The sequence below is a fragment of the Chiloscyllium plagiosum genome, unplaced genomic scaffold (genome assembly GCF_037043375.1).
Source record: "Chiloscyllium plagiosum isolate Xiang-an unplaced genomic scaffold, Cpla_swu_hap1 HiC_scaffold_26, whole genome shotgun sequence".
Lineage (NCBI taxonomy): Eukaryota > Metazoa > Chordata > Chondrichthyes > Orectolobiformes > Hemiscylliidae > Chiloscyllium > Chiloscyllium plagiosum.
In genome coordinates this window covers 21,268,566-21,293,696 of record NW_028270164.1, presented here as the reverse complement: position 1 = coordinate 21,293,696, position 25,131 = coordinate 21,268,566, and the positions used below count along the sequence as shown (strand labels likewise).

The 25,131-nt window shown below is 42.8% G+C and overlaps 1 protein-coding gene across 3 annotated transcripts in view; it reads right to left on the bottom strand.

Moving 5' to 3' along the window:
* Positions 1–16,214, bottom strand: part of lamb3 (laminin subunit beta 3) — a 50,162-nt gene extending 33,948 nt beyond the window's left edge. Inside the window, exons 1-4 of one of the 3 annotated variants that reach the window (XM_043716642.2) lie at positions 16,081–16,214; positions 15,707–15,767; positions 10,001–10,164; positions 474–600 (exon numbers count right to left, since the gene is read on the bottom strand). In XM_043716642.2, the coding sequence (XP_043572577.2) occupies positions 474–600; positions 10,001–10,164; positions 15,707–15,731 (316 nt within the window). In that variant the 5' untranslated portion in view covers positions 15,732–15,767; positions 16,081–16,214. Of the gene's footprint in view, positions 1–473; positions 601–10,000; positions 10,165–15,706; positions 15,768–16,024; positions 16,054–16,080 lie in introns of those variants that run through there. The other 2 variants (XM_087973552.1, XM_043716643.2) reach the window with 2 other exon arrangements.
* Between the last annotated feature and the right edge of the window lie 8,917 nt (positions 16,215–25,131).

Genomic DNA, 25,131 nt, shown 5'->3' with positions numbered 1-25,131 from the left:
GCAATTGCAGAAGCACAACAACTGAGAGTGAGCAGTTTCAAAAATAAGCTTAATGATTCCAAATCCTGCACTGCTAGGACTGCCAAGTCAATTCACAAGAGAAACTGTTAATTCACAGAGAAGAGTATTCACTATTTCCAACATGGCCTACCCTTTAAGTATTTACATTACACTTAGCGTAACAAAATGCAAATAAAGTCTTATGGTGCAATGTAGTGAAACATAAAGGAAATATTTCAAAGCTGAACTAATAATACTTATCCATGGAGTTAATAAATGGTCTGCTTCAGTCTAGAGCTTCATAGTATTGATGACTATTCCAGGAATTGCAACCACTTCAAAATTAACTCATTCTGATACTGTTTCTAACCCTTTTTTTATGTGGAAGGATAATGATATAAGAATATAATTCCTTAAAAACATGGTGTCGTACTGTACTAAAGTCTTTCTGTGAAAGGAATCACTAATCTTACCATTTTCTGATTGCCACCAGCTCCTCAATGCACCTGAAGGAGCCACATTCTGAATTCGATGGCTATTTGTGAAATAGACAGGATTGTAGTCATTTCTCGAGTCACAGATGCAACACTGCAGCAACTCCTAAGGCACAAAGTAAACATCATTTCAAAAGATCATTTCGTTTGGTGTAAAATAGTTAGTTGGCTGCTTCCAGCAGCTAATTAAATTGAATATTTTATTCAACATTCATTGATTTTTCTTCTTCAGCTAACTTGGTGTTGGCATAAGATTGCTGTAATTCATGAACCATTAGTGCACTAAAATAAACAGAATTGGCTGATTCCAACTCTTCCACCTTTAACCTGATGATAATACAGAAATGTTGCAATAGTCAAAGATGAGTTTGTGCACTGTCATATTTAAGTAGTTAACCTTTACAATTCTGTTATTGGAATGAGCATTTTATTCTTTGGAAAGGAACCTTTTCACTAGCCTGACTCTGATTCTTGTGCAGCTTATCACCAACAAGAGTGTAAAGATTTGTGGGATCTCCAACTCTTCCAAATCACTTGCCCAAATCTTGATAGATGGTGTTGACTTTTAAGTTCAGTACCATGGCTTCACAAAGTTTTGTTGAAACACAATTATGGAACACATAGAAATCCTTTTTCAAATTCAATGATCTCCTTGTGTGCCAACTTGATGTGGTGGAGAGGCTTGTGCCTTCCTACAATCTTTGGAATTATGCTGTTGGGAGTTTCTTGTTCTTGGTAAGGCCACTAATGGTGCTAAGATTGGGACGGTAGTTTGGAGACCAGACAAAGTACAGTCCAAAAGGTCCTCTGCAGCATGAACAGGTGAGGGAAGACTGTGTCTCTCACTGATGGCAGCAACAAGGCAGTCCCTGTCTCTGTGGATCAACATGTTACTGAAATCTAACCACAAACCTGTGAAAATTGTGTGGAAAATGCCAGCACCACAAGTTAACCATTCAACAAAATCATGAGCAAGTTTCTATCAGGATCCAGTGGTCAAGTCTTATGGTGATGGAGATTTGACAACAGTGACTAGGTTAATTAGCTGTGAGTTCCGAGTCAAAAAAACTGCACAAATGCAGCAGATGCATAAAGGTCCCTCCATATTGTTGGGACAGTAGTGTCTTTGGGCAACAGCATCTGTGACTGAGCAGTCCATTTCAGAATGCTCTCGGGTTCGTCCCAAATATGGAGAGGACTGGAGAAGGTTTCCTGAAAATAGTTTGTCCCACTTTCTCCTGACAGGTGGACTACACCCCATCACATCTTTGGGGTCAACGAAGGAAAAAAATAGTGACCAAGGCATCTCCATGCAGTGTTTCTAATTATAGAGTCATAGATCATAGAGATGTGCAGCACAGAAACAGACCCTTCGGTCCAAGCTGTCCATGCCGACCAGATATCCAACCCAATCTAGTCCCACCTGCCAGCACCCAGTCCATATCCCTCCAAACCCTTCCTATTCATATACCCATCCAAATGCCTCTTAAATGTTGCAATTGTACCAGCCCCCACCACTTCCTCTGGCAGCTCATTCCATACACATACCACCCTCTGCGTGAAAAAGTTGCTTCTTAAGTCTCTTTTATATCTTTCCCCTCTCACCCTAAACCTATGCTCTCTAGTCTGGACTCCCCCACCCCAGGGAAAAGACTTTGTCTATTTATCCTATGCATGCCCCTCATAATTTTATAAACCTCTATAAGGTCACCCCTCAGCCTCCAACGCTCCAGGGAAAACAGCACCAGCCTGTTCAGCCTCTCTCTTTCGCTCAAATCCTCCAACCCTGGCAACATCGTTGTAAATCTTTTCTGAAACCTTTCAAGTTTCACAACCTCTTTCTGATAGGAAGGAGACCAGAATTGCATGCAATATTCCAACAGTGGCCTAACCAATGTCCTGTACAGCCGCAACATGACCTCCCAACTCCTGTACTCAATACTCTGACCAATAAAGGAAAGCATACCAAATGCCTTCTTCACTATCCTATCTACCTGCGACTCAACTTTCAAGGAACTATGAACCTGCATTCCAAGGTCTCTGTTCAGCAACACTCCCTAGGACCTTACCACTAAGTGTATAAGTCCTGCTAAGATTTGCTTTCCCAAAATGCAGCACCTCACATTTATCTAAATTAAACTCCATTCTCAGCCCATTGGCCCATCTGATCAAGATCCTCAGGCTCCTGAGAGATGCCTGCAATGCCAATGTGATTATTAATGTTATTCAAAGCTTGAACCTGATTTCAGTTGTGGATCAATCCAAAAATTTGTGCTGGGATCAATGTTTTACAGACGATCAGTGTCTTACAGACTATCAGGGCCCATCTCTCAGAAAATGCCGATTGTGGTATCTTGGAAATGAAACAATAACATTTATAAATTTAGAACTTTATGACATGTCTCTAGATCATTGTAGAATCTGCATCACAATTATGGGGTTTTCTTGAAAATAATTTTCCACAGGTGGGAGATCAGTGTCTCAGTTGCAAAAGAGGAGGAATAGCTTTTTGGTTGTTGACTACTACACTATCAGTATTTAGGGGAAGTAAATTATTTAGGAGAACTGGTGAGAACACTCTGGGGACATAGGTAAGTGGAAAAGTCCTGGTGAAAATTGACGTACAGAGAGATCTGGATGTTCAGGTCCATTGTTCCCTGAAGGTGGCAAACGCAGGTCAATAGAGTGGGCAAGGAGCATAAAGAGAAAGTGAGGACTGCAGATGCTGGAGATCAGAGCTGAAAATGTGTTGCTGGAAAAGCGCAGCAGGTCAGGCAGCATCCAAGGAGCAGGAGAATCGACGTTTCGGGCATGAGCCCTTCTTCAGGAATGAGGAAAGTGTGCCCAGCAAACTAAGATAAAAGGTAGGGAGGATGGACTTGGGGGAGGGGCATTGGAAATGGGATAGGTGGAAGGAGGTTAAGGTGAGGGTGATAGGCTGGAGTGGGAGTGGGCGCGGAGAGGTCAGGAAGAAGATTGCAGGTTAGGAAGGTGGTGCTGAGTTCGAGGGTTGGGACTGAGACAAGGTGGGGGGAGGGGAAATGAGGCATAAGGCATGCTTTCCTTCATCAGACAGGGTATTGAGTACAAGAGTTGGTAGGTCATGTTATAGTTGTATACGTCTTTGGTTCAGCCACATTTGGAATACTGTGTACAGTTCTAGCTGCCACATCACAAAAGGATGTGGATGCCTTGGAGAGAGTGCAGAATAGGTTTCAGCAGGATGTTGTCTGGTATGGAGGGCACTAACTATGAGGAGAGGTTCTGCAGATTAGGATTATTTTCATTAGAAAGATGAAGGTTGAAGGGGGACCTGATTGAGGTCTATAAAATAATGAGAGTTATGGACAGGGTGGATAGCAAAAAGCTTATTCCCAGAGTGTGGAACTCAATTACTACTGGTCACAAGTTCAAAGTGAGAGGGGGAAAGTTTAGGGGAGATATGTATGGAAAGTTCTTTATGCAGAGGGTGATGGGTGCCTGGAATATGTTGCCAGTGGAGATGGTAGAGGCAAGCACGATAATATCATTTAAAATGTATAGAGACAGATACATGAATGGGCAGGGAGCAGAGGGATACAGACCCTTAGAAAATAGGTGACAGGTTTAGATAGAGGATCTGGATTGGTGCAGCCTTGGAGGGCTGAAGGGCCTGTTCCTGTGCTGTAAATTTCTTTGTTCTTTGAAACTAAAATTAAATTCAATTATTCAATCTGGAATGTAAAGCTAGTTTCAGTAATGGTGACCAGGATCATTAATTGTAAAAGCAACAACTTGTTCAGTAAATTTTTTTTCTTAAAGAAGGAAATCTGCTATTCTTACCTGGTCTGGCCAATGTGAGGCTCCAGACCTACAAGAATGATGTTGACTCTTAACTGTCTCAGCAAGTCACATAATTCAAGGATAATTATGGATGGGCAAACATACTAGCCTCACCTGCAAAGCCCACATTCCATGATGGAATTTTCTTAGTGCAAAAATAATCTCACCTAAACAAATGACTTTACATTTTAAAGCAAATATCATTTACCTTACAATCAAATGACATGTGGCTGAAAAATAGCAAAACAAGAGGTATTCCAAAGATGGGCACACCTTTTATTCACCATAGTTCAGCAAATTTAAGGCAGTTTTGGTATAACATTTCTCACCATCTATATTTGAATAGCTACATGGAAGTCAATGAGAGGGATGAGTGAACACAATGGTCAAACTTAATCCAAAGGTTTTTGGTGCCGGTTTATTAATTTTCACAGTGGTGACAGCATTTTAATATCAGCAGTCTTCAGATATTAATAAGCTCTCCCCAAATTGAATTATAAATCACTTGCAACACAGAAGCAGGGCCATGGAATTTCTTATTCCCTCCAACTCTGCTACTTTGAAATCTGCATAGCATTATTTTCTTAGTGAGTGGCTGAGTCATTAAGGCTATCATAAGTTATTGCAGGGTTTTGCATTATTAGTGCAATGACAAATCCAGCTAGAAAGTTTTCCATGAAACTTCACTGTTCTGAATGTTCGGCACAAAGTCATTGTTTAAAAAGGCGGTTGTCCTATGTTAATTTTACAGAAAATTGGCAAATGTGGGGACTGAATCCTCTGCCGGTATTTTAGCAACTGTTGCAATGTTTCCCTCAAGTGAGCTTAGTAGGGATTCGCCATCAGGACACACATTTGTGTCCTTAAATGTTCTAGACATTTAGCCATGTCTGCTTGTATGCCAGGCATCTCAGTTGGATTTTTTCTGTTTGACAAAGTGACGGTATATTAAAGTTTATACACTTCATCTATTGAGCTTCTCCACTCAACTGAAAAATTACTTCGTACAAATATTTCAATAATTTATAATAAATTCTTCAATAAATGCATGCTTTCGTTTGTTAGTTTTATTACCTAATTTAAGTTATTGAATAATTCATTCATTTTTGTAATTGTCCATAACTTACTTAGAATTATTGCTTAAACTTAATTAGTTGGATACTTGCTGGTTAATTTGCATTTGTGAATCTATTCAAGAGGACTAAATAACTAGCTATATGGAAATATAGAAATAAATTCTGATTCCATTTCACAATTTTGAAGCAGCAATGGTGCTGAGTATCAATGTAGAATTTAATTTAATTTAAAAGAATACAAAAAACACTTCAGAGCTTAAAACAAAATTACCCATTGTCACTGTTCTGTAGAAATTATTATAAAGACTCATTAGCAGATCTTGTGCTCATAATGATAATGGTAACACTGTAACTAACAAGATATTTGTAAATGCTCAAAAGAATTTGTGATTTTGTCATTGTAAATGTTTTGTCACAGAATTAAAACTCCAATCCCAAGTGGCTTAAAGTATTGCCAGTGAGAACATTATAAAATTAGGTGTGTTTGGGTAAAGAGAACTGAGACCAGCCTTGCTGATTAAATAGACAGCCACACCCAACAGTCTTGATCTATTTCTTTTAATACACTGCAGAATGAAAAAAGTAGGCTAAGCTGGCTATACCAGAGAAAGCCAACAGAAATACGAGGCTGCATTTTCTGAATGGTGGCATCCACAGTCAGACTAGGAGCTGCAGGAGCTAGTTTTAATTGTTATGAAATATCTCTATGTGGCTAGCAGGAAATTGTGAACCTAACTCTTTCAGAAAAGCAGAGGGCACCTTCAATCTAACAGCTCCATTGCAGAGCTCGTGTGTCAGGGGAAGTCAAACCATGCCCCTTTCTCAAAACGTCATTGCCTTATCCTGTGATTTAAATGTCCAGCAGCCCAGGTAGGTAGAGTGCCAGGCAGGTGATACAATGTTTAGAGTAGGTCAGGTTTGGCAGGGAAATATGGATCTAAATATGGATGTCATGCCTGGCAAGGAGGGGGTGTGGTGTTGTTGGGTTTGGCAGAGGGATGTGGGTTGGAGGTTGGGGGGATTTCAGATCTGACGGTAGGATGTGTGTCAGATATGGAGGGAAGGGTTTGCTGTCAGGTATCAGGTAGTGGGTGTGCAGAGTGGAGGGATATGTGGTCAGGTGATGAATGAGAGGTTGGGTGGAGGGGGTAGATTGGGGCTGGTATCAGGGGAAGGTCCAGCAACTCTAAAGGGTCTGGGGGACATGGACTTGGAAATGTGTGTGTGCAGGCTGGGAAAGGATCAGTTTAATATTTACTCAGGAGTTAGACTAAATTTTTAATTGTTTAAATCCCCTAGGTAATTATTAACTGGAATGAAAGCCTCAGAATTCTCTGACTTAAATGTTTTTTTTGGAGGGTTCAAGGCAATGGGAATTGGCCATCGGAATTTTCCATTTCAGAGGCAATTCCCCTGGAATCTACTATGCCAGGAATTTTGCAGGATCCCAATGCACAGATCCTATCAATGCTGCAAAAATGACTCTCTGACTGTCAGAAAATCCCAGTCAATTGGGTACAACACATTAGGAGGCCAGGCTGACTCAAAGAGAAAAATAGCCCTGGGGTAGATCCAATAACGAACATCCCTGAACTCCCTCACAGTTTGGTTTTGTACCTATGCTGGTGAAGGAATCACATAGGTACATATATAAGCATACAAATTAACAGTGTAAAACATGCAGTTTCAAAAAAAGTAAATCACTCTTCCAGCTTAATCTGAGAAAAGTTTGACTATTTTGATACGCAGAAAACTTTGTCCGCACTGAGATTGCAGCTGAAAAAGTGGCGGTACCATTTTTTTTATTGATTCACAGGAGGACAGCATCGATGGCTGGCCAGCATTTATTGCCCATTCCTAATTGTTAAGAGTCAACCACATTGCTGTGGATCTGGAATCACATGTGGGCCAGACCAGGGAAGGGTGGTAGTTTTCTCCCCTAAAGTACATTAGTGAAACAGATAGGTTTTTTCTGACAATCCTTTCATGGTCATCATTAGGCTCTTAATTCCAGATGTTTATTGAATTCAAATTCCACCATTTGCCATGAGGAGATTTCCACCCAGCTCCCCTGGCTCTCTTGATTAAAAGGCCAGCAATAATACCACTAGGCCATCGCCTCCCATTTAAATCAAATTCCACTTTATAGTTTTCATTAGAATTTTGACAAAGTTTGGGATAAAACACTGGAAAATGCATATGTTTTATTTAAATTATTGAGGAAATGTAAAGCTAAAAGAGTTCCTTCAATATCTGGGATATATTCTCAAACATTACGCAGTAGAGACAATGCCTTCAGTGAAGAAATGCTACACAGGACTAGTCAGGGTCACCTAAAAGATACTGTGAGAGAGGGATGACTGAGGTTGGCAGGACGTGTCTTTCACCTCCTGGATGTGCACCTTGCCAGAGAAGCAGATCAAGATAAAGAAGATGGTCAAAGAAGACCTGGCATAGTAGATTTAAGGAGGGTGTTCAAGTGTAGGGCACCACTTGAGCAGTGGTGAAAGAGATTGCAATAAACTGGTACAAATGGTGGAAGCTTGTTGCCTCAGCTGCCCCCTCAATTTTCATTCCATTGATTGGACACCTGAGGTTCATGAGTATCCACCGAGCTGAACGTCAATGTGTTGGCACATGGATTGGCATGCGCATGGTCTGCACTGCATGTGGATGGACTGTTTAGAGTGAAAGCAGCTTGTTTTCCATTGTCCCACATGGGACAGGAGAAACTAAGTCTAAATACAACTCACAAAGTACATTATTATTATAAAGGTTTGTTGCATTATACATTGAGTCAATTTTGCAGGTCTGAAATGCCCATGAGATTCCCACAATTGCTTGGGAGGTTGACCCAATGGGTGAGTTATACTGATTAGGAAGGGCCAGGTTTTGGGTCAAGAGAAAGTGAGAACTGCAATTCTGGAGAAATCAGAATCGAAAAGTATGGCACTGATAAAACACAGCAGGTCAGGCAGCATCCAAAGAGCAGGAGAGTCAACATTTCAGGCTTATCCAAGTATGCTTCTTGGATGCTGCCTGGTCTGCTGTGCTTTTCCAGCACCACACTTTTTGACCCAGGTTCTGGGTAGGCTGACTCTAGCTGCAATGGTGGCAGCAGTTAGTGGCAATAACATTAATTGATAAAGAAAGGGTAAGGTTTCTGTAGTGATTGTAACAAGGTCAGTCAGGTGGACAATATGAGTTTCCTAGCTGGGGCTGTTAAACTGGGCTAATCAGGGAGCCCTGGCTGATAGATACAAACAGGAATATCCCTGCCCCTCTTCCACAGTTATGCTGGAGCCCAGGTGTCTCTGGAGAAGGAGCATGCGGTGTCCACCAACACCCTTGAGCTGTTCAGGGAGAGGTGGGCACCACAGGGATTGGAGTGTATTATTTCCCCCTCCAAATCTATTTTGATTTAATCCCTGCCCTCCCCTTCACTGTTTGATCACCCAGCTTACCCTTTGATGTGAAGGGCACTGCTTGTCACTGGCCACTCGGGTGTTTCCTTTCTTCCTGGTAGTGGCAATTGAATAAATATTTGTACACCTGTGTCTTTCACTGTGTCTCACACCTGCACACCGCAGTTAGGTGGTAGTGTGGGGGTTTAAGAAAAGAAAAAGAAAAATAAACAAGAGTACCAGAGAGAAAAAAAAACAAACAGGAGTGTCAGAGGTTCTGCTCACTCTGGCTCTGAGGGAGCCAGATCAGTACATGTAAATAAAGGGTGACTTGGAGACAGGATACCCCAGCCTCTACAAAGTTATTTTAGTTTCCATTCTTTTCTGCTAGCCTAGTACACCCTGTCAGAAATGACCATTGAATGAAGAGAAGACAGGACAAGATCAGGAGTCATAATCCATTCACCAGCCCAGGGAAGTGGCCTGTTGACAGTCAACATCCAGGCTCACACATAGTTAATGGGCAGTTGGGAAATAGGTCTAAATCAATTGGGGAGGTGATAGCCTATGGTATTATCAGTAGACTATTAATCTAGAGAGACCCAGGTAATCTGGGTTTGAATCTTGACATAGCAACTGTTGGAATTTGAATTCAATAAAAATCTGGAAATAACAGTCTATTGGTGACCATAAAGCCACTGCAAACTGTGGGGGGAATAAAGCATTTGATTCAATTGTGCCCTTTAGGGAAGGAAACTACTGTCTTTACCTGGTCTGGCCTACATGTGAAATGAAACACACAAATACGTTTCTGATTCTTAAATACCCTCTGGACAATAAAGGATGGGCAATAAATGATGGCCGAGCAAGTGGTGACCACATCTTGTGAATGAAAAAAATGCCTGCTGCCTATCCAACCATGTTCCAATGTGAAAGAAAAGAAATAAAATAACCACATCAATCATGATACTGGACTAAACTTTGAGCTTTTCCATGACCTGCATCATTTGCTTTAATTTCATATTGAAAATAATCAGAAATATGAATTTGAAGAAATGAATTTCTTTCATGATAAAATTAGCCACATGGTAGCCAGATTACTTCATGGTTAACAAACTAGTTTGTGCTCTACTTAATCTTGGTACAGGTTATTGACACTTGCCAACAGCCCAGGAATAAGTTATAATTTAGTAATATTACTGACCCTTCCATAGTACATCCTTGGGCTGCAGTATCTCTCAGATGCATGAAGGCCACATGTAGATGATGCTTGTAGTCTGTCTGCTCGACCAGCGATTAGGTCTGTTGGTGTGGGGTAGCATGCCCATTGAGAGCAGTCTGTCTGTGCCATTACATAACTGGTAAATACTGAAAACATAAATGATAACAATTAAAATACAAGAAGAAACTCCACTATGAACAAATTCCATCAATGTTAATAATCATTGAATAAATATGAATCATTTACTTTGCATAATCTTTATTAGAGGGAAATGGCTTAAAAGAATAAAAGCAGCTATAATGCATTATTAAAGAAAGAGTCCTACATGTGCAGGTGACAGAATGTTATGAAGAGCTTTCAGTTATGAAGAGAGATCGGACAACCTGATGTTGTTTTCCTTGGAGCAGAGAAGACTGAGGAGGTGTCATGATTAAGGCATATGAAATTATCAGGGCAGATAAATGACCAGGGGCGTAGACTTAAGGCAAGGGGAAGAAGGTTTAGAGGGGATGTCAGGAGAAAAAAAAATCACCCAGAGTGATAGAGGCAGAAACCCTCATGACATTTGAGAACTTTTTAGATATAATCTTGCAATGACAAGGCATAAAAGGCTAACTGTTGGAAAATGGGATTCAAATTTTAAATTATAGTCAAACAAAGAACTGTGGATGCTGAAGATAAGGAACAAAAACTGAAATTGCTGGAAAAACTGAAAACATTAAAGCTGGCACAGTGGTTAGTGTTGCTGCCTTACAGCACCAAGGACCTGGGTTCAATTCCACCCCACTACCTACAAACAGATCCCACCACCAGGGATATGTTTCCCTCTCCACCCCTTTCCGCAAAGACCGTTCCCTCCGTGACTACCTGGTCAGGTCCATGCCCCCCAACACCCCACTGTCTCCTCCTGGCACTCTCCCCTGCCACCGCCGTAATTGCAAAACCTGTGCCCCCCCCCCCCCCCCCTCATATCCATCCAAGACCCCAACAGAGCCTTCCACATCCATCAAAGTTTCACCTGCACATCCACCAATGTCATTTATTGTATCCGGTGCTCCCAATGCGTTCTCCTTTACATTGAGGAGACTGGATGCCTTCTCGCAGAGCACTTTAAGGAACATCTCTGGGACACCCGCACCAATCAACACCACCACCCCGTGGCCGAACATTTCAACTCCCCCTCCCACTCTGCAAGGACATGCAGGGCCTCGGCCTCCTCCTCCACCACCACTCCCTCACCACCCAATGCCTGGAGGACGAACGCCTTATCTTTTGCCTCGGAACACTTCAACCCCATGGCATCAATGTGGACTTCACCAGTTTTCTCATTTCCCCTCCCCCACCTTACCCCAGTTCCAACCTGCCAGCTTAGCACCATCCTCATGACCTGTCCTACCTGCCAATCTTCCTTACCAGCTATCCGCTCCACCTTCCTCTCCAAACTATCACATCCATTCCCACCCCCATTGACCTATTGTACTCTTGGCTACCTTCTCACGAGCCTCCCCATCCCCCATTTATCTCTCCACCTGAGAGGCTTCCTGCCTCATTCCTGATGAAGGGCTTTTGCTCGAAACGTCAATTTTCCTGCTCCTTGGATGCTGCCTGATCTGCTACGCTTTTCCAGCACCACTCTAATCTAGACTCAATTCCATCCTCAGGTGACTGTGTGGAGTTTTCACATTCTCCACAAGTCTGTGTGGGTTTCCTCAAAGCGCTCTGGTTTCCTCCCACAGTCTAAAGATCTACAGGTTAGGTGGATTGACCACACTAAATTGCCCATTGTGTCAAGGGATATGCAGTCTAGGTGGATTAGCCATGGGGCATATAGGGTAAGGATGGTGGCATGCTTTTCTGAGGCTCGTTGCGGGCTCAACACTATAGGGATTCTATGGTTAACTCTGCTTTGCCTCCACAGATGCCACCAGACCTGTAGAATTTCTCCAGCAATTTCTGTTGGAATAGTAGGTTGTTGTTTTTGACTAGTGCAGTCTTGATGGGCCAAAAGGCCTTTATCTGTGCTGTAGACCTCTGTAACAATGCTCATGTCTCTCACAGTACTATTCTGGGGTACTTATATCCACACTTACATAAACTTATATCCACACAGAAACATGTTTTGTGAGGAGTCACTATCGTGAGAACACAATCTGAACATTCACCTCCTGAATTTCGCCACGCTGAATTTAATTATAATGCACTTAAAGCTATTATAATTCTGACCAAGTAATTCAGCACTGGCTAATGGTTGAACTCTGCATTTATTTTCATCTATGCAATAACAAAATGAGTAACAAACATGGCTACTGTTGACACATTTGTTTGACTTCTTGGGTAGGTTTTCCTTTACTTATGTACTTTTGAAGAGTTTGTTGAATAATCAGCTTAAGCCACCACATTACAAATTGGACTAATCAGCTAGATGTTCACACTTTCAATTACAACCAAATTGGTTTGTAGCACCGCTGTACTAGCAGAAAATGTAAGTTTAAGTGTGGATAGATAGATTTTAGTTATATTTAACATATCAAAGTTAACATGAGGCAAATGTAAACAAATGACAAATGGTGATTACACACTCCACAAAGCATATCAAATAGCACATGCGATCAAACACATTTCATGGATTTCTCAACAAATCCATCACTTTCCCAACTGATGGATGATAGAGATGCTGTAAGTCACCAAATTTCATTGAAGATTCACAAGTGATTACAATTCTTCACTTTTGATGACCTCTCCTTGAAACAGGTGGTTGTATCATGTATGCCTCAATGACTGGCAGCATCCAAGGAGCAGGAGAATCAACATTTCGGGCATAAACCCTTCATTAGAAACCATCATTAACCATCAGCCCTGATCCCTGATGAAGGGCTTATGCCCGAAACATCGATTCTCCTGCTCCTACGATGCTGCTTGACCAGCTGTGCTTTTCCAGCATCCCACTCTCGACTCTATTCTCCAGCATCTGAAGTCCTCACTTCCTACTGCCTCACTAGCTGTTTGATGTTTTGGGGATCCACCTTCCTTTCTGTGACTACACTGTCTCTGGACTCTTGGAAATGGCCGTCCACCCCTTATGCATACACAGAACTGTAGTGTTTATGCAAACATAGAGTTTCACAAAGCTAGCGGTGTTCCTGGATTTGTTTTTGTAGGGCGTATCTGGCTTTGTTATACAAAGTTTAGGTTAGAGTGGTGCTGGAAAAGCACAGCAGTTCAGGCAGCATCCAAGGAGCAGTAAAATCGACGTTTCGGGCAAAAGGCCTTCATCAGGAATACAGGCAGAGCCTGAAGGGTGGAGAGATAAGTGAGAGGAGGGTGGGGGTGGGGAGAAAGTAGCATAGAGTACAATAGGTGAGTGAGGGAGGGGATGAAGGTGATAGGTCGGGGGTGGGAGGGGTGAGTGGATAGGTGGAAAAGAAGATAGGCAGGTAGGACAAGTCATGGGGACAGTGCTGAGCTGGAAATACCACTTTTGGACTTTCAAGCCACTTTCTGCTCTATACTGGACAATTAATTGTGCGCTGGCTTCCTTTGAGCTCTTCAGAACCTCTAGGACTCCCCAGAGTCCTCCTTACATAAACCTATTCAACTGACTGAGGACTTCCTTAAGCCCCAACTATACAGATGTTATGTAGTTAGCTGCCTTTACAACATAGCTAACAGCAGCCTGCCTAACATGGAACATGCTTCTCACTTTCTCTCTCTCTCACACACATACACACACACACACACACACACACACAGTCTACTGGTCTCACTGCTTGTCACTTTTGAATTCCTCTCAATACCTCTGAATTGAACTAAGTGTCTCATTGAAATCCTTGCAACAGGCCTCATTGCTAATGTAACATGCTTTGAAATTGAGTGTACCTTGAATATTACACTGTTCATTGTGTGCTGGCCTAAAGCACTACTTACACATAAGAGTGGTTTTCGTCACAAGGGTTCTAGTCACTCGGAGATTATACTTCTGAATTCAACATTCTTAAATTGCAGACTCCTAACTTTGCTTGACTGCTTAATTTTCCAATTTGCATCAGATTTGTATTTCTCATGCTCAAATGCACAATGTGTTTGTGATTCATAACATCTGAAAACTTGTGTTTTTGTTCATTCATCAGATGATGGCATGACTAGCAAGGTCAGGACTCGTTGCCCATACCTAATTATCCTTGAGAAGGTGGTAGTGGGTTGTCTTAAACTGCAGTCATTTGGTGACAGTACACCCATGCTGATGTAAATGAGTTCCAGGATTTAAACCCAGCAGCAATGAAGGGAGGGAGAGAGTTTTTCCAAATCAGAATGGTGTGCAAATTGAAGGGAGGCTTGGGCTGGTCGCATTCCCAGGTGCCTGTTGGCTTTATTCTTCAAGATGCCTTGGGCTGCAAGTTTAGGAGGTTCTGACAAAGAAACCTTAGAAAGTTGCTACAGGCTTCTTGTAAATTCTGCATTCTACATTACACCTTACAGATTACACTGATAGTCAACGGAGGGAATATGTAAGATAGTGGAGTGGATGCCAATCAAATAGGACTGCTTGTTCTGAAATTCACGAATGCTGTTGAAACTCATCCATGAAATTAAAAGTATTCTATCATATTCCCAACTTGTGCTTTGTGGATGAATGATAAATTTTGGGGAAATCAGTCACTCAGTGCAGAATTCAAAGCTCCTAATCTGCTTTTGTAGCTACAAAATGAATGTGGCTGGTCCAGTTAAACTTATGGCCATGATGGCTCTTATGATGTTGATGTTTACATACTGTATAATAGTATTACCATTAAATGTCATGTTGGGTACAATCATTGCCTAGCACATGTGTAACACAGATGTAACTAGCCACTTATCTAGCCAATGAAATTCCTTGGGTCTTGCTGTGCATAGGAATGGACTGCTTCATTATCTGAATGGCTACAAACAGACCTGAACACTGAGCAATCATCAGTGAACATCCTCACTTCTGACCTCCTTGCAATGTACAGTTCATGTTTTGCAAACTTGGGCATTAGAATGATATTGCGTAGCCCTTGAGATATTCCTGGTGAAAATTCTCTACCGATCCACAAACAAGTTGAAGCTTAATTTAAATAATATAATCCTTGGTGCACTGGAACTTCTACCAAACTATGTCACCATGGTTCAAGTAATACAATCTCAGATTGATAGACCTTAGCATTTGTTGGTACCATATACACACACAGAGAAAGTTGAATGGAACTATTGCATCAATCCTTCATTAATGACTTTTCAAGACAATTGCTTCTCAAAAATAATCAGATAATTTAATAATGCTAGCAAAATAAACCTAACATTAGTACTGCCCAGCTGATAATTGCTATTAAACTGGCAAATAACTGTAGTTAGTGACAGCAATTATAAAAAAAACTATTTAAAAAATACTAAAAATGTACTGTCAGCAGAAGTATTGACAGGGTTGGTGTGTGGTTGCTTGTATCGTTTACTGTGGGAAACATGCCCAAACCAGCCCAGAAGTATCATGCCTGCACGATGCTTCTTTTGGAATGTTTTAAATCTTTTATCTCAAAATCCGTCTTTCTTTTCAATGATAAATTAGTTCGCTAAACTAATTCATTATGAGAGCAAAGCACAAAACAGTTGTAGAAAATCAGATTAGTGACAGATTAAACTTCACTCGGTAAACGTTTTGATTTTCAAACTCACCTAGACTTAGGAATAGCGGCAACATCTTCAGCTTGGAAGGGAACTTCTTAAAATAGAAAACCTGTAGGATTAAACATAAATACAATAACAATATTTCATCAGAATCAGTCCTCTTTTTCTACTGACATTTGATGAACCTTTACAGATTTTTTTGGCTTTCTATTCTGAGGAGATCATAATCTAAAAAATGATCAAAGTCCTTACTTAGATCTATGAATTTATTAAGGTGAGCTGATAGTATTTAATACTTCTCATTACAATATAATTTTCACAGAAACTACTTCATATTAATTCTGAATGTTTTAATACAAACATTACCAAGAGAAAAATATCTTTAATTCTCCATTAAACCCCTCTTTGCTGGCTGTTCCTACCTGCCTCAGATCCGTCTCCACCTCTGAATATGTGAGTTTCTCTTTTAATTGACGCCCTCACCTGGGAGTGTCTTAGCTTGAGTGAGTCTCCAAGTGACGAAGGAATGTCTCAGGATTATTCAGACACACACCCATTGGCATCAATATCCTTTGGTGTAATACTGCAAACAATTACAAACTGATCTTAAAGTCATTACCTAAAATATTCATTAAGTTCTGTCTTGAGTGTTCTTTCCAGTTTCTGCTTAAAGATGCTAAACATTTCAAATATTCATATTTTAATAAGTTAAATTTTGCATAAAACTATTGTAATTTCTCACTAATACTTTAAATAGTTCCAAAACAAGAAGTCCAGAACTATTGTGGTATTTTGCAATAACATAAAAAATGCACATCATATGGCCTTGAAGAAAAACTTTTTAATAAAGAAGCGTATTTTACTGGTTCTTTTTTCAAACAAGTACAGTACAGGTCTGCAAATATTGTTGGCTAGTGAAACACAATGCTTATTTTGATTATTTAAAAATTGGGACTAACTATAGTACCTTCTCTTGATGTGGCCAACTTGAATATGGTGATTGGCCTGTTACATGTGGCCGAAGAAACTTGACCTGATGAGCATCTATTTATAAATGAAAAAGATGAGGGGTACATCAATGCCACAGCATGAGGAAATCACAGGCACGGTGCCAATTGACCTCAGCAAGTTTACAAAATTTTCGTGAGCATGTTCACTTTCCAAAAAAATTACTTGTTACGAGCATTTTAAAAAGTTTGTCATTGTCTTTAAAGAAGATCACGGCGACTGTGTTCTATACTCCTTTAAATGCACTTAAGAGTTGTTTTTGTTTAACGTTTCTGAATATGATTCACCTGAAGCTTTATGAGTGGCCTGTCTAGACAATTTCCCTGGATGGAGTCATTTTGAACAACCCTTTATACACATTAAAAAAACTCCACCCTGCCATTACAGCCCAATGAGACAATCTTCCAGGTGTTACAACCTGTCTGAGGAAATTACTGTAAAGACCTTAAGGGACAATAGAGTATGTTCAGTAATCTGATCCACTGACTTTAAAAGACAGCTCTGAATCACGATACATTGGTTAGTAACTAGTGAATTCAGCAAATAAGAACGACACTTTACAGAATGAAACCATTGTGGGGCAAGGGTATTCAATTTGTTTGTTTGAAATATTATAAAACATGCATATTAGCAATTCATTTAGGCTGAGAGTTCAGAGAGAAAGAATTACATAGAAATCCAGGTCAATGAAGGTGTACTGGGAGGCTCTAGAAAAATTATAATAATTTGCCACCACCTCCCCCATAATTAACTTACAAAATGAATATTATGCGTAATATGAATAGAATTTCTGCAGTTTGTCATTACATAGAGTCATTTTTAAAAATCTTACATGAAAAAGCAGGATATGATGATAGTGATGGTACATTTTCATTGTTCTACACTTTTCCCAGGTTTGGTACCTGAAGAAATGGTGGTTATAATTTGTGATATGGCTCACACATCATGCTATGTGATACCAAAATTCTTACCATGAGTGAAATGTTATAGGAGCTTGAACATGTAGGCTATGGCGAGACATGATTAGATCATATGAGAGGTCTGACGAGACCTATCTCAACGTCAGCAGCAACACACTGCATCTTTTATGTATTTGTCAAGTGCTGAGTTTCCTATTAGGCATTGCTGAGTTAATGAAGGGAGGTTAGAGCTGGTTAATGCCACTGATCGTCCCCTTAATTTTCACCTTCCTAACTTACTCAATGCACTGAAGAAAGTAGATATCGAGACTTCTTGGCATAGAAATCAGAGCAGGTACTTGGCGATTTCAGTTTGTCACTTGTTCCATATTGAACACTGAGCACTTACTTTGCAATAAACACACCATGGGCACCAGTTACATGCACCCCACTTTCATAGACATTCGTATCTGACATGTGTTAATCTCTGAATCCTCAGATACAATTACAGGATGATTCTGCACTCAGGTTGCACTGGTAACTAACATTGTAATGCTGCTGAAAGGACACTGCACTCAGGGCCATGCACCCAGCTCATGGACTGGACCAAGCTGCCTGACTGTTCACTTGCTCTTATAAACTTCATTTATTCTGATCCTACCTGGAAACTCACAGAAACAGGACAAAGGGTTTTCAGCTGACAAGCAAATTACAGCATCACAAAATCAATCACTCACCCACCAATATCAGTACTACTGGTACCACGCAACGTAACAAGCCGAATGTTGAGCATCTTCTCTTTATGAGCAATCTAGATGATTAGATCCATATATCTTTTAACTTTTTTCTTTTCCTGCATTCATTTCCTATTTCTAATCTATTATTTCTTCTTGCAGTTAGTGACTAACAAATTACTTCTTTCATTTACTCAAAATAGTATACCTGACAAATTTACAAGAATTCTTTTCAAAAGGTAACAAGCAGGATAGATGAAGGGGAAGTACTAGATGTAACGTGTTTGGATTTTTCAAAGGTGCTTGGTAAGATGCTACACATTAAGCTACTTAATGAGTTAAAAAATCATGGTTTGGAGATAGCATATTAGAATGGATAGAGGGTTGGTTAACTAATGGAAGACAGAGAATTACAACATGGTTTAATAGCATGGATGAGGAAAGTGAATGTACTGTAGTCAAGTTTATGGATGACACAAACATAGGTGGAAAGGAAAATGGTGAGGAGGACACAAAGAGACTGAAGAGGGATAAAGACAAGTTAAGTGAATGGGCAAAAACCTGGCAAATGGAATATAATGTGTAGAAATGTGAGATTATGCATTTTGGCAGAAAGAAGAGAAGAGCTGACAATTATTTAAACTGCAGAAAACCACGGAACAGAATGGTTTGGGGCCTTCCTTCATAAATCATAAAAAGCAATCAGTGACCTCCCATTGCAGCCCACTCCATGTCAAGGCTTCAGCCAGCCTCTTGCCTCTCTTCTCTCTTATTAGTCTTCATGGGTTTTTTTTGTTATAGACAAGGCCAAACTGATCAAGCTGGTCATCTGGGGTTTGGTTTTGGGATAGGTAACAGAGAAAGGCTGAATGTCTCCTGCATGTCAATGGCCAAAATGACATCTCATTGATTTTCATTGATAGGGTTCCTCCTTCTTGCCCACCAGTCATAGATACTATCTGTGGAGGAGCAGCAAGATCTGAAGAAAATGAACCTGTGATTGCAGCAGTCAACATGGGTGAGGTAGCCTGTGTGATAGGAGGAACAGCTTGATCTTACATTCATTAGTTGCTTCTTCAATCACTGCCTGACAATCAGTTCTGACTCTCAACAACTGGCAGTTAACAAATTTATCAAACAAATCTAAGAGTTGCCACGAACGAGGAATATGGATTCAGTTTAAAGCCCACCAGAAAACTATCTGAAGGTAAGAAGCAACAAATGCCACTTGCCTCAACATTTCTTCTTAAGGTTTTAAAGGAGGAGGCCAATGGCAGATTTTTAACATTCCATTATCTGGCCTTTGGCAGAATTTTCTCATCCCTGAGTTTCAGGAATACTTAATTCAGTATCTTGTTGCCCCCAAGTTCTGTTGCTGTGGGTGACAGTCCAATCCATTGGCCCCGTAGAAATCACAATACTGAACTGTCCATTCAACTTGCCAATACACTAAGGCATTCCCATCAACCCCTTCATGTGTGCTGCCTCTATGGAGTTCTCATCAATGTTTTGCTGTTGCCTATCAGTCAGGCAGCCCTGACTGCTGCTCTCCATGCTGTAATGTGCATTTTGTAACCAGGCCATTCAGCCCAAAGCTGCTGACGTCATTTGCAAAAGCCCACTTGCATTCTCCTCCACTGGAGGTCACTGGTCTTCCTCCAGTCATACTGCAATCATTAGGAAAGCATTGCATTAGAATTGCTCGGACAGATAGAGGCACATGAAAGACAGGAGCTTTTCTCTTCTCCAGGAGACCTGGTGTTTTATATTTCAATCACTTTGCTGAGGCCTCCTGTAGATGGGAAGCCCTCATTCTGTCTAGCAAAGTGGATATCCTGCCCTTGAAACCTCTGGCAGAAATTCTCTAGCCACACTATTCACCTCCCTTTCCTTGCCCACCCCAATCCCTGTTAAACCACCAGATACCAACTAGAGTTTGACCAGCCCACTCACCTCAAGAAGAGCATTATGTTCCCTCCATCATTCATCACTGAACTCCAGGTAGCAGGATTAATGTTTAAACTCCCTAGTTAGGTATGTCTTCTACTGAGACCCCTTCTCACCTTTCCCCTCTTTCCTTTTCCACCAGCTTATCCTGCTCTATGCGACCACGGTTCATTCACCAATGCATGCTGTGTCTGAAGAAAAATGCCCTTCCCAGTGCTCCTGGCTCTGAGAGTAGCCAGTTTGTGGAGAAGTCTACAGTCAGTACAAAGTTCGTCAGCATTCATCACAACCCTCCTGCAGATGTTTGCAATTTGAAACAACTGTAGAAAGCACCAAACACTTGGAAATTTGCAATAACAGTCATATCAAAACAGTATCTAATCTGCAGCTTATTAATCATTTCTATAAATAGTGCTGGTGGGCTTTATTGCTCCTGCTGAATGTGAGGGAAAGAGGCTGCAGTATTTAGAGTGTAAGCTCCAAAATTGCACTTTTGGTATTTAATCGATGTCACACACTGATTGATATTGCGATCTGCCTGCTCTGTAGATGTTCAACACCTGTTTGCTACATGTATTGCAGACTCAATTGGAGCATTAAACCTCCAATAAACTGTTCGCATCAACCATTCCTTTCTAAAATATATCTTACTAAGAGCATTATTACACCATAAAGTCTATAATGCAGGGTTCAGAAGCATGTTGCCAGGAATGGAGGGTTTGAGTTATGGGAAGAGGCTGGGGACTATTTTCACTGGAGCGTAGGAGGTTGAGAGGTGACCTTACAGAGGTGTATAAAATCATGAGGGGTGTATATAAGGTGAATGACAACAGTCTTTTTCCTAGGGTGAGTGATTTCAAGACTAGTGGGCATATTTTTAAAATGAAAGGAGAAAGATATGAAAACGACATGGGGGAGAATGTTTTTACACAGAAAGTGGTTTGTGTGTGGAATGAACTTCCAGAGGAAGTGATGGAAGCAGATAAAGTTACAACATTTAAAAGATATTTTTATTTCAAAAATATACTTTATTCATACAAAATGTACTTTGTATATATACATTGTCACAAATGCAGTTTGATTCTGTACAGTAGCATATCAAGTAAACAAACATTTGAGTTTGACTCTATCACAGGAAACCAAAGGCATCTCTCACATACAAGATTATATTTACATGCATTGAGGGTCTGATAACTTAACAGACCCCCAATTAACTTCAACAGGAAGACCTCAGACAGTGGACTTTCCCCACTGTGCCTTGGGGCAGCTGCCCCAAGATTTAGTCCATCCCTGAACATGTAGTCCTGGACTGTGGAATGTGTCAGTCTGCAATGTTCGATCAGGACAACTCCTTGCTTTGGAAGACTGACAAGTTTCGGGCAGAATGAAGAGCATCTTTCACTGAGTTTATGGTCATCCAGGTGCAGTTGATGTTTGTCTTGAGGTGTGTGTCCCAGGGAACACAAATTCCTGCGCCATGAAGCTGTTCGGAACGAAAAACACTGCACCTTTCTCTAGACTGCTTTTGCAAAGACACATTCCTGAAGGAGATGTATGACAGTATCAACCCTCCCCCATCCCACAGCTTCTCCAAGGGCAGAATGCAGTGATGCAGATTGACCAGGAGTACATGAATGATCTCACAGAAAATGCCCTTCTCTCTACCAGCCAAGCGATGTCTTGGTGCTTGTTGGAAAGTTCTGATGATGAGGCTTTCTGCCAAATGACTTTGAAGGTCTGCCCAGGGAACCATGTGACAGGATCAACCTTGTCCTTTTGCATCAGGCTCTCAAGGACACTACGAACTGACCACTTCCTGATGGACTGTAGGCAAATTTCCTCTGCAAATTTCTCCATGAAGGACAGGTGATACAGGAACAATCCAACTACTTGAAGTATTTGTGGCAACGAGGCAAGTGCCATCCTTCGCAACATTGGGGTCAGGTAGAACCTCACAACATGGTGACACTTGCTGTTTGTATACCGAGGGTCTATGCACAGCTTGATGCAGCCACACACAAAAAGGTTGAGGGCAACATTGGGTACTTTCTTCCCCCTCTTATCCAGAATTTTGTGCCTGTGGATATAGTCCATCTGCAACCTCCATGTTAAGCAGAAGATGCCTCAGGTGACTGAAATAGTGCAGTTTGGGGGGATGGGCCAGACCCAAGCCATGTACAACAATAGTGAGAATGCCTCACACCTGATGACCATGTTTTCACCCACAGTACTCCCAAAAGACCAGTTTCTGCTTCACCCAAGGTTTTGCATATACCCCAGCCCCTCCGAGCCATATTCCAGCACATTTAGATAATCTGTCCTAATGCTGAAGGGAGTAAAGTTGAAACTTTATTGCTGGAACAGCACAGCAGGTCAGGCAGCATCCAGGGAACAGGAGATTCGACGTTTCGGGCACAGGCCCTTCTTCAGGAATGAGCAGAGAGTGTTCAGCAGGAGAAGATAAAAGGTAGGGAGGAGGGACTTGGAGGAGGGGCGTTGGAAATGTGATAGGTGGAAAGAGGTCAAGGTGAGGGTGATAGGTCGGAGTAGGATGGAGGCGGAGAGGTCAAGAAGAAGACTGCAGGTCAGGAAGGCGGTGCCGGGCTGGAGGGATTCGGCTGAGACAAGGTGGGGGGAGGGGGGATGAAGAAACTGGTGAAGTCCAAGTTCATCCCCTGTGGTTGGAGGGTTCCCAGTCGGAAGATAAGACGCTCCTCCTCCGACCGTCGCGTTGTTGTGGTTTGGCGGTGGATGAGTCCAATGACCTGCATATCCTCGGTGGAGTGGGAGGGGGAGTTGAAATGCTGTGCTACAGGGTGGTTGGGTTGGTTCGTCCGGGTGGCCCAGAGGTGCTCTCTGAATCGCTCCGCAAGTAGGCGGCCTGTCTCCCCAATATAGAGGAGGCCACACCAGCTGCAGCGGATGCAGTAGATGATGTGGGTGGAGGTGCAGGTGAATCTGTGGCGGATATGGAAGTTTCCTTTGGGGCCTTGGAGAGAAGTGAGGGGGGAGGTGTGGGTGCAAGTGTTGCACCTCCTGCGGTTGCAAGGGAAGGTGCCGGGAGTGGAGGTTGGGTCGGTGGGGGGTGTGGATCTGACAAGGGAGTCGCGGAGGGAGTGGTCTCTACGGAAAGCTGATAGGGGAGGGGAGGGAAATATATCCTTGGTGCTGGGGTCTGTTTGGAGGTGGCGGAAGTGACGGCGGATGATGCGCTGTACATGGAGATTGGTGGGGTGGTAGGTGAGGACCAGTGGGGTTCTGTCCTGGTGGCGGTTGGAGGGGCGGGGCTCAAGGGCGGAGGAGCGGGAAGTGGAGGAGATGCGGTGGAGGGCACCGTCGACCACGTCGGGGGGGAAATTGCGGTCCTTGAAGAAGGAGGCCATCTGTGTTGTACGTATTTTGAACTGGTCCTTCTGGGAGCAGATGCGGCGGAGACGAAGGAATTGGGAGAATGGGATGGCGTTTTTACAGGGGGCAGGATGGGAGGAGGTGTAGTCCAGGTAGCTGTGGGAGTCGGTTGGTTTGTAGTAGATGTCCGTGTTGATTCGGTCGCCTGAGATAGAAACAGAAAGGTCTAGGAAGGGGAGGGAGGAGTCCGAGACTGTCCAGGTGAATTTGAGGTCGGGGTGGAAGGTGTTAGTGTAGTGGATGAACTGTTCAACCTCCTCGTGGGAGCACGAGGTAGCGCCGATACAGTCATCAATGTAGCGAAGGAAAAGATGGGGGGTGGGGCCAGTGTAGTTGCGGAAGATGGATTGTTCCACATACCCTACGAAGAGGCAGGCATAGCTGGGGCCCATGCAGGTGCCCATGGCTACTCCTTTTGTTTGGAGAAAGTGGGAGGATTGGAAAGAAAAGTTGTTCAGGGTGAGGACCTGTTCGGTCAGTCGAAGGAGGGTGTCGGTGGAAGGGTACTGGGTGGTACGGCGGGAAAGGAAGAAGCGGAGTGCTTTGAGTCCTTCGTGATGGGGGATGGAGGTGTACAGGGACTGGATGTCCATGGTGAAGATGAGGCGTTGGGGACCGGGGAAGCGGAAATCCTGGAGGAGGTGGAGGGCGTGGGTGGTGTCACGAACGTAGGTGGGGAGTTCTTGGACTAATGGGGACAGGACCGTGTCGAGGTATGCCGAGATGAGTTCGGTTGGGCAGGAGCAGGCTGAGACGATGGGTCGTCCGGGGCAGTCAGGTTTGTGGATTTTGGGCAGGAGGTAGAAACGGGCGGTGCGGGGTTGTGGGACTATGAGGTTGGAGGCGGTGGATGGGAGGTCCCCTGAGGTGATGAGGTTATGGATGGTCTGGGAGATGATGGTTTGGTGGTGGGGGGTGGGGTCATGGTCAAGGGGACGGTAGGAGGAGGTATCTGCGAGCTGGCGAGCTGGTATCTGCGACCAGGACAGAACCCCACTGGTCCTCACCTACCACCCCACCAATCTCCATGTACAGCGCATCATCCGCCGTCACTTCCGCCACCTCCAAACAGACCCCAGCACCAAGGATATATTTCCCTCCCCTCCCCTATCAGCTTTCCGTAGAGACCACTCCCTCCGCGACTCCCTTGTCAGATCCACACCCCCCACCGACCCAACCTCCACTCCCGGCACCTTCCCTTGCAACCGCAGGAGGTGCAACACTTGCGCCCACACCTCCCCCCTCACTTCTCTCCAAGGCCCCAAAGGAAACTTCCATATCCGCCACAGATTCACCTGCACCTCCACCCACATCATCTACTGCATCCGCTGCAGCCGGTGTGGCCTCCTCTATATTGGGGAGACAGGCCGCCTACTTGCGGAGCGATTCAGAGAGCACCTCTGGGCCACCCAGACGAACCAACCCAACCACCCTGTAGCACAGCATTTCAACTCCCCCTCCCACTCCACCGAGGATA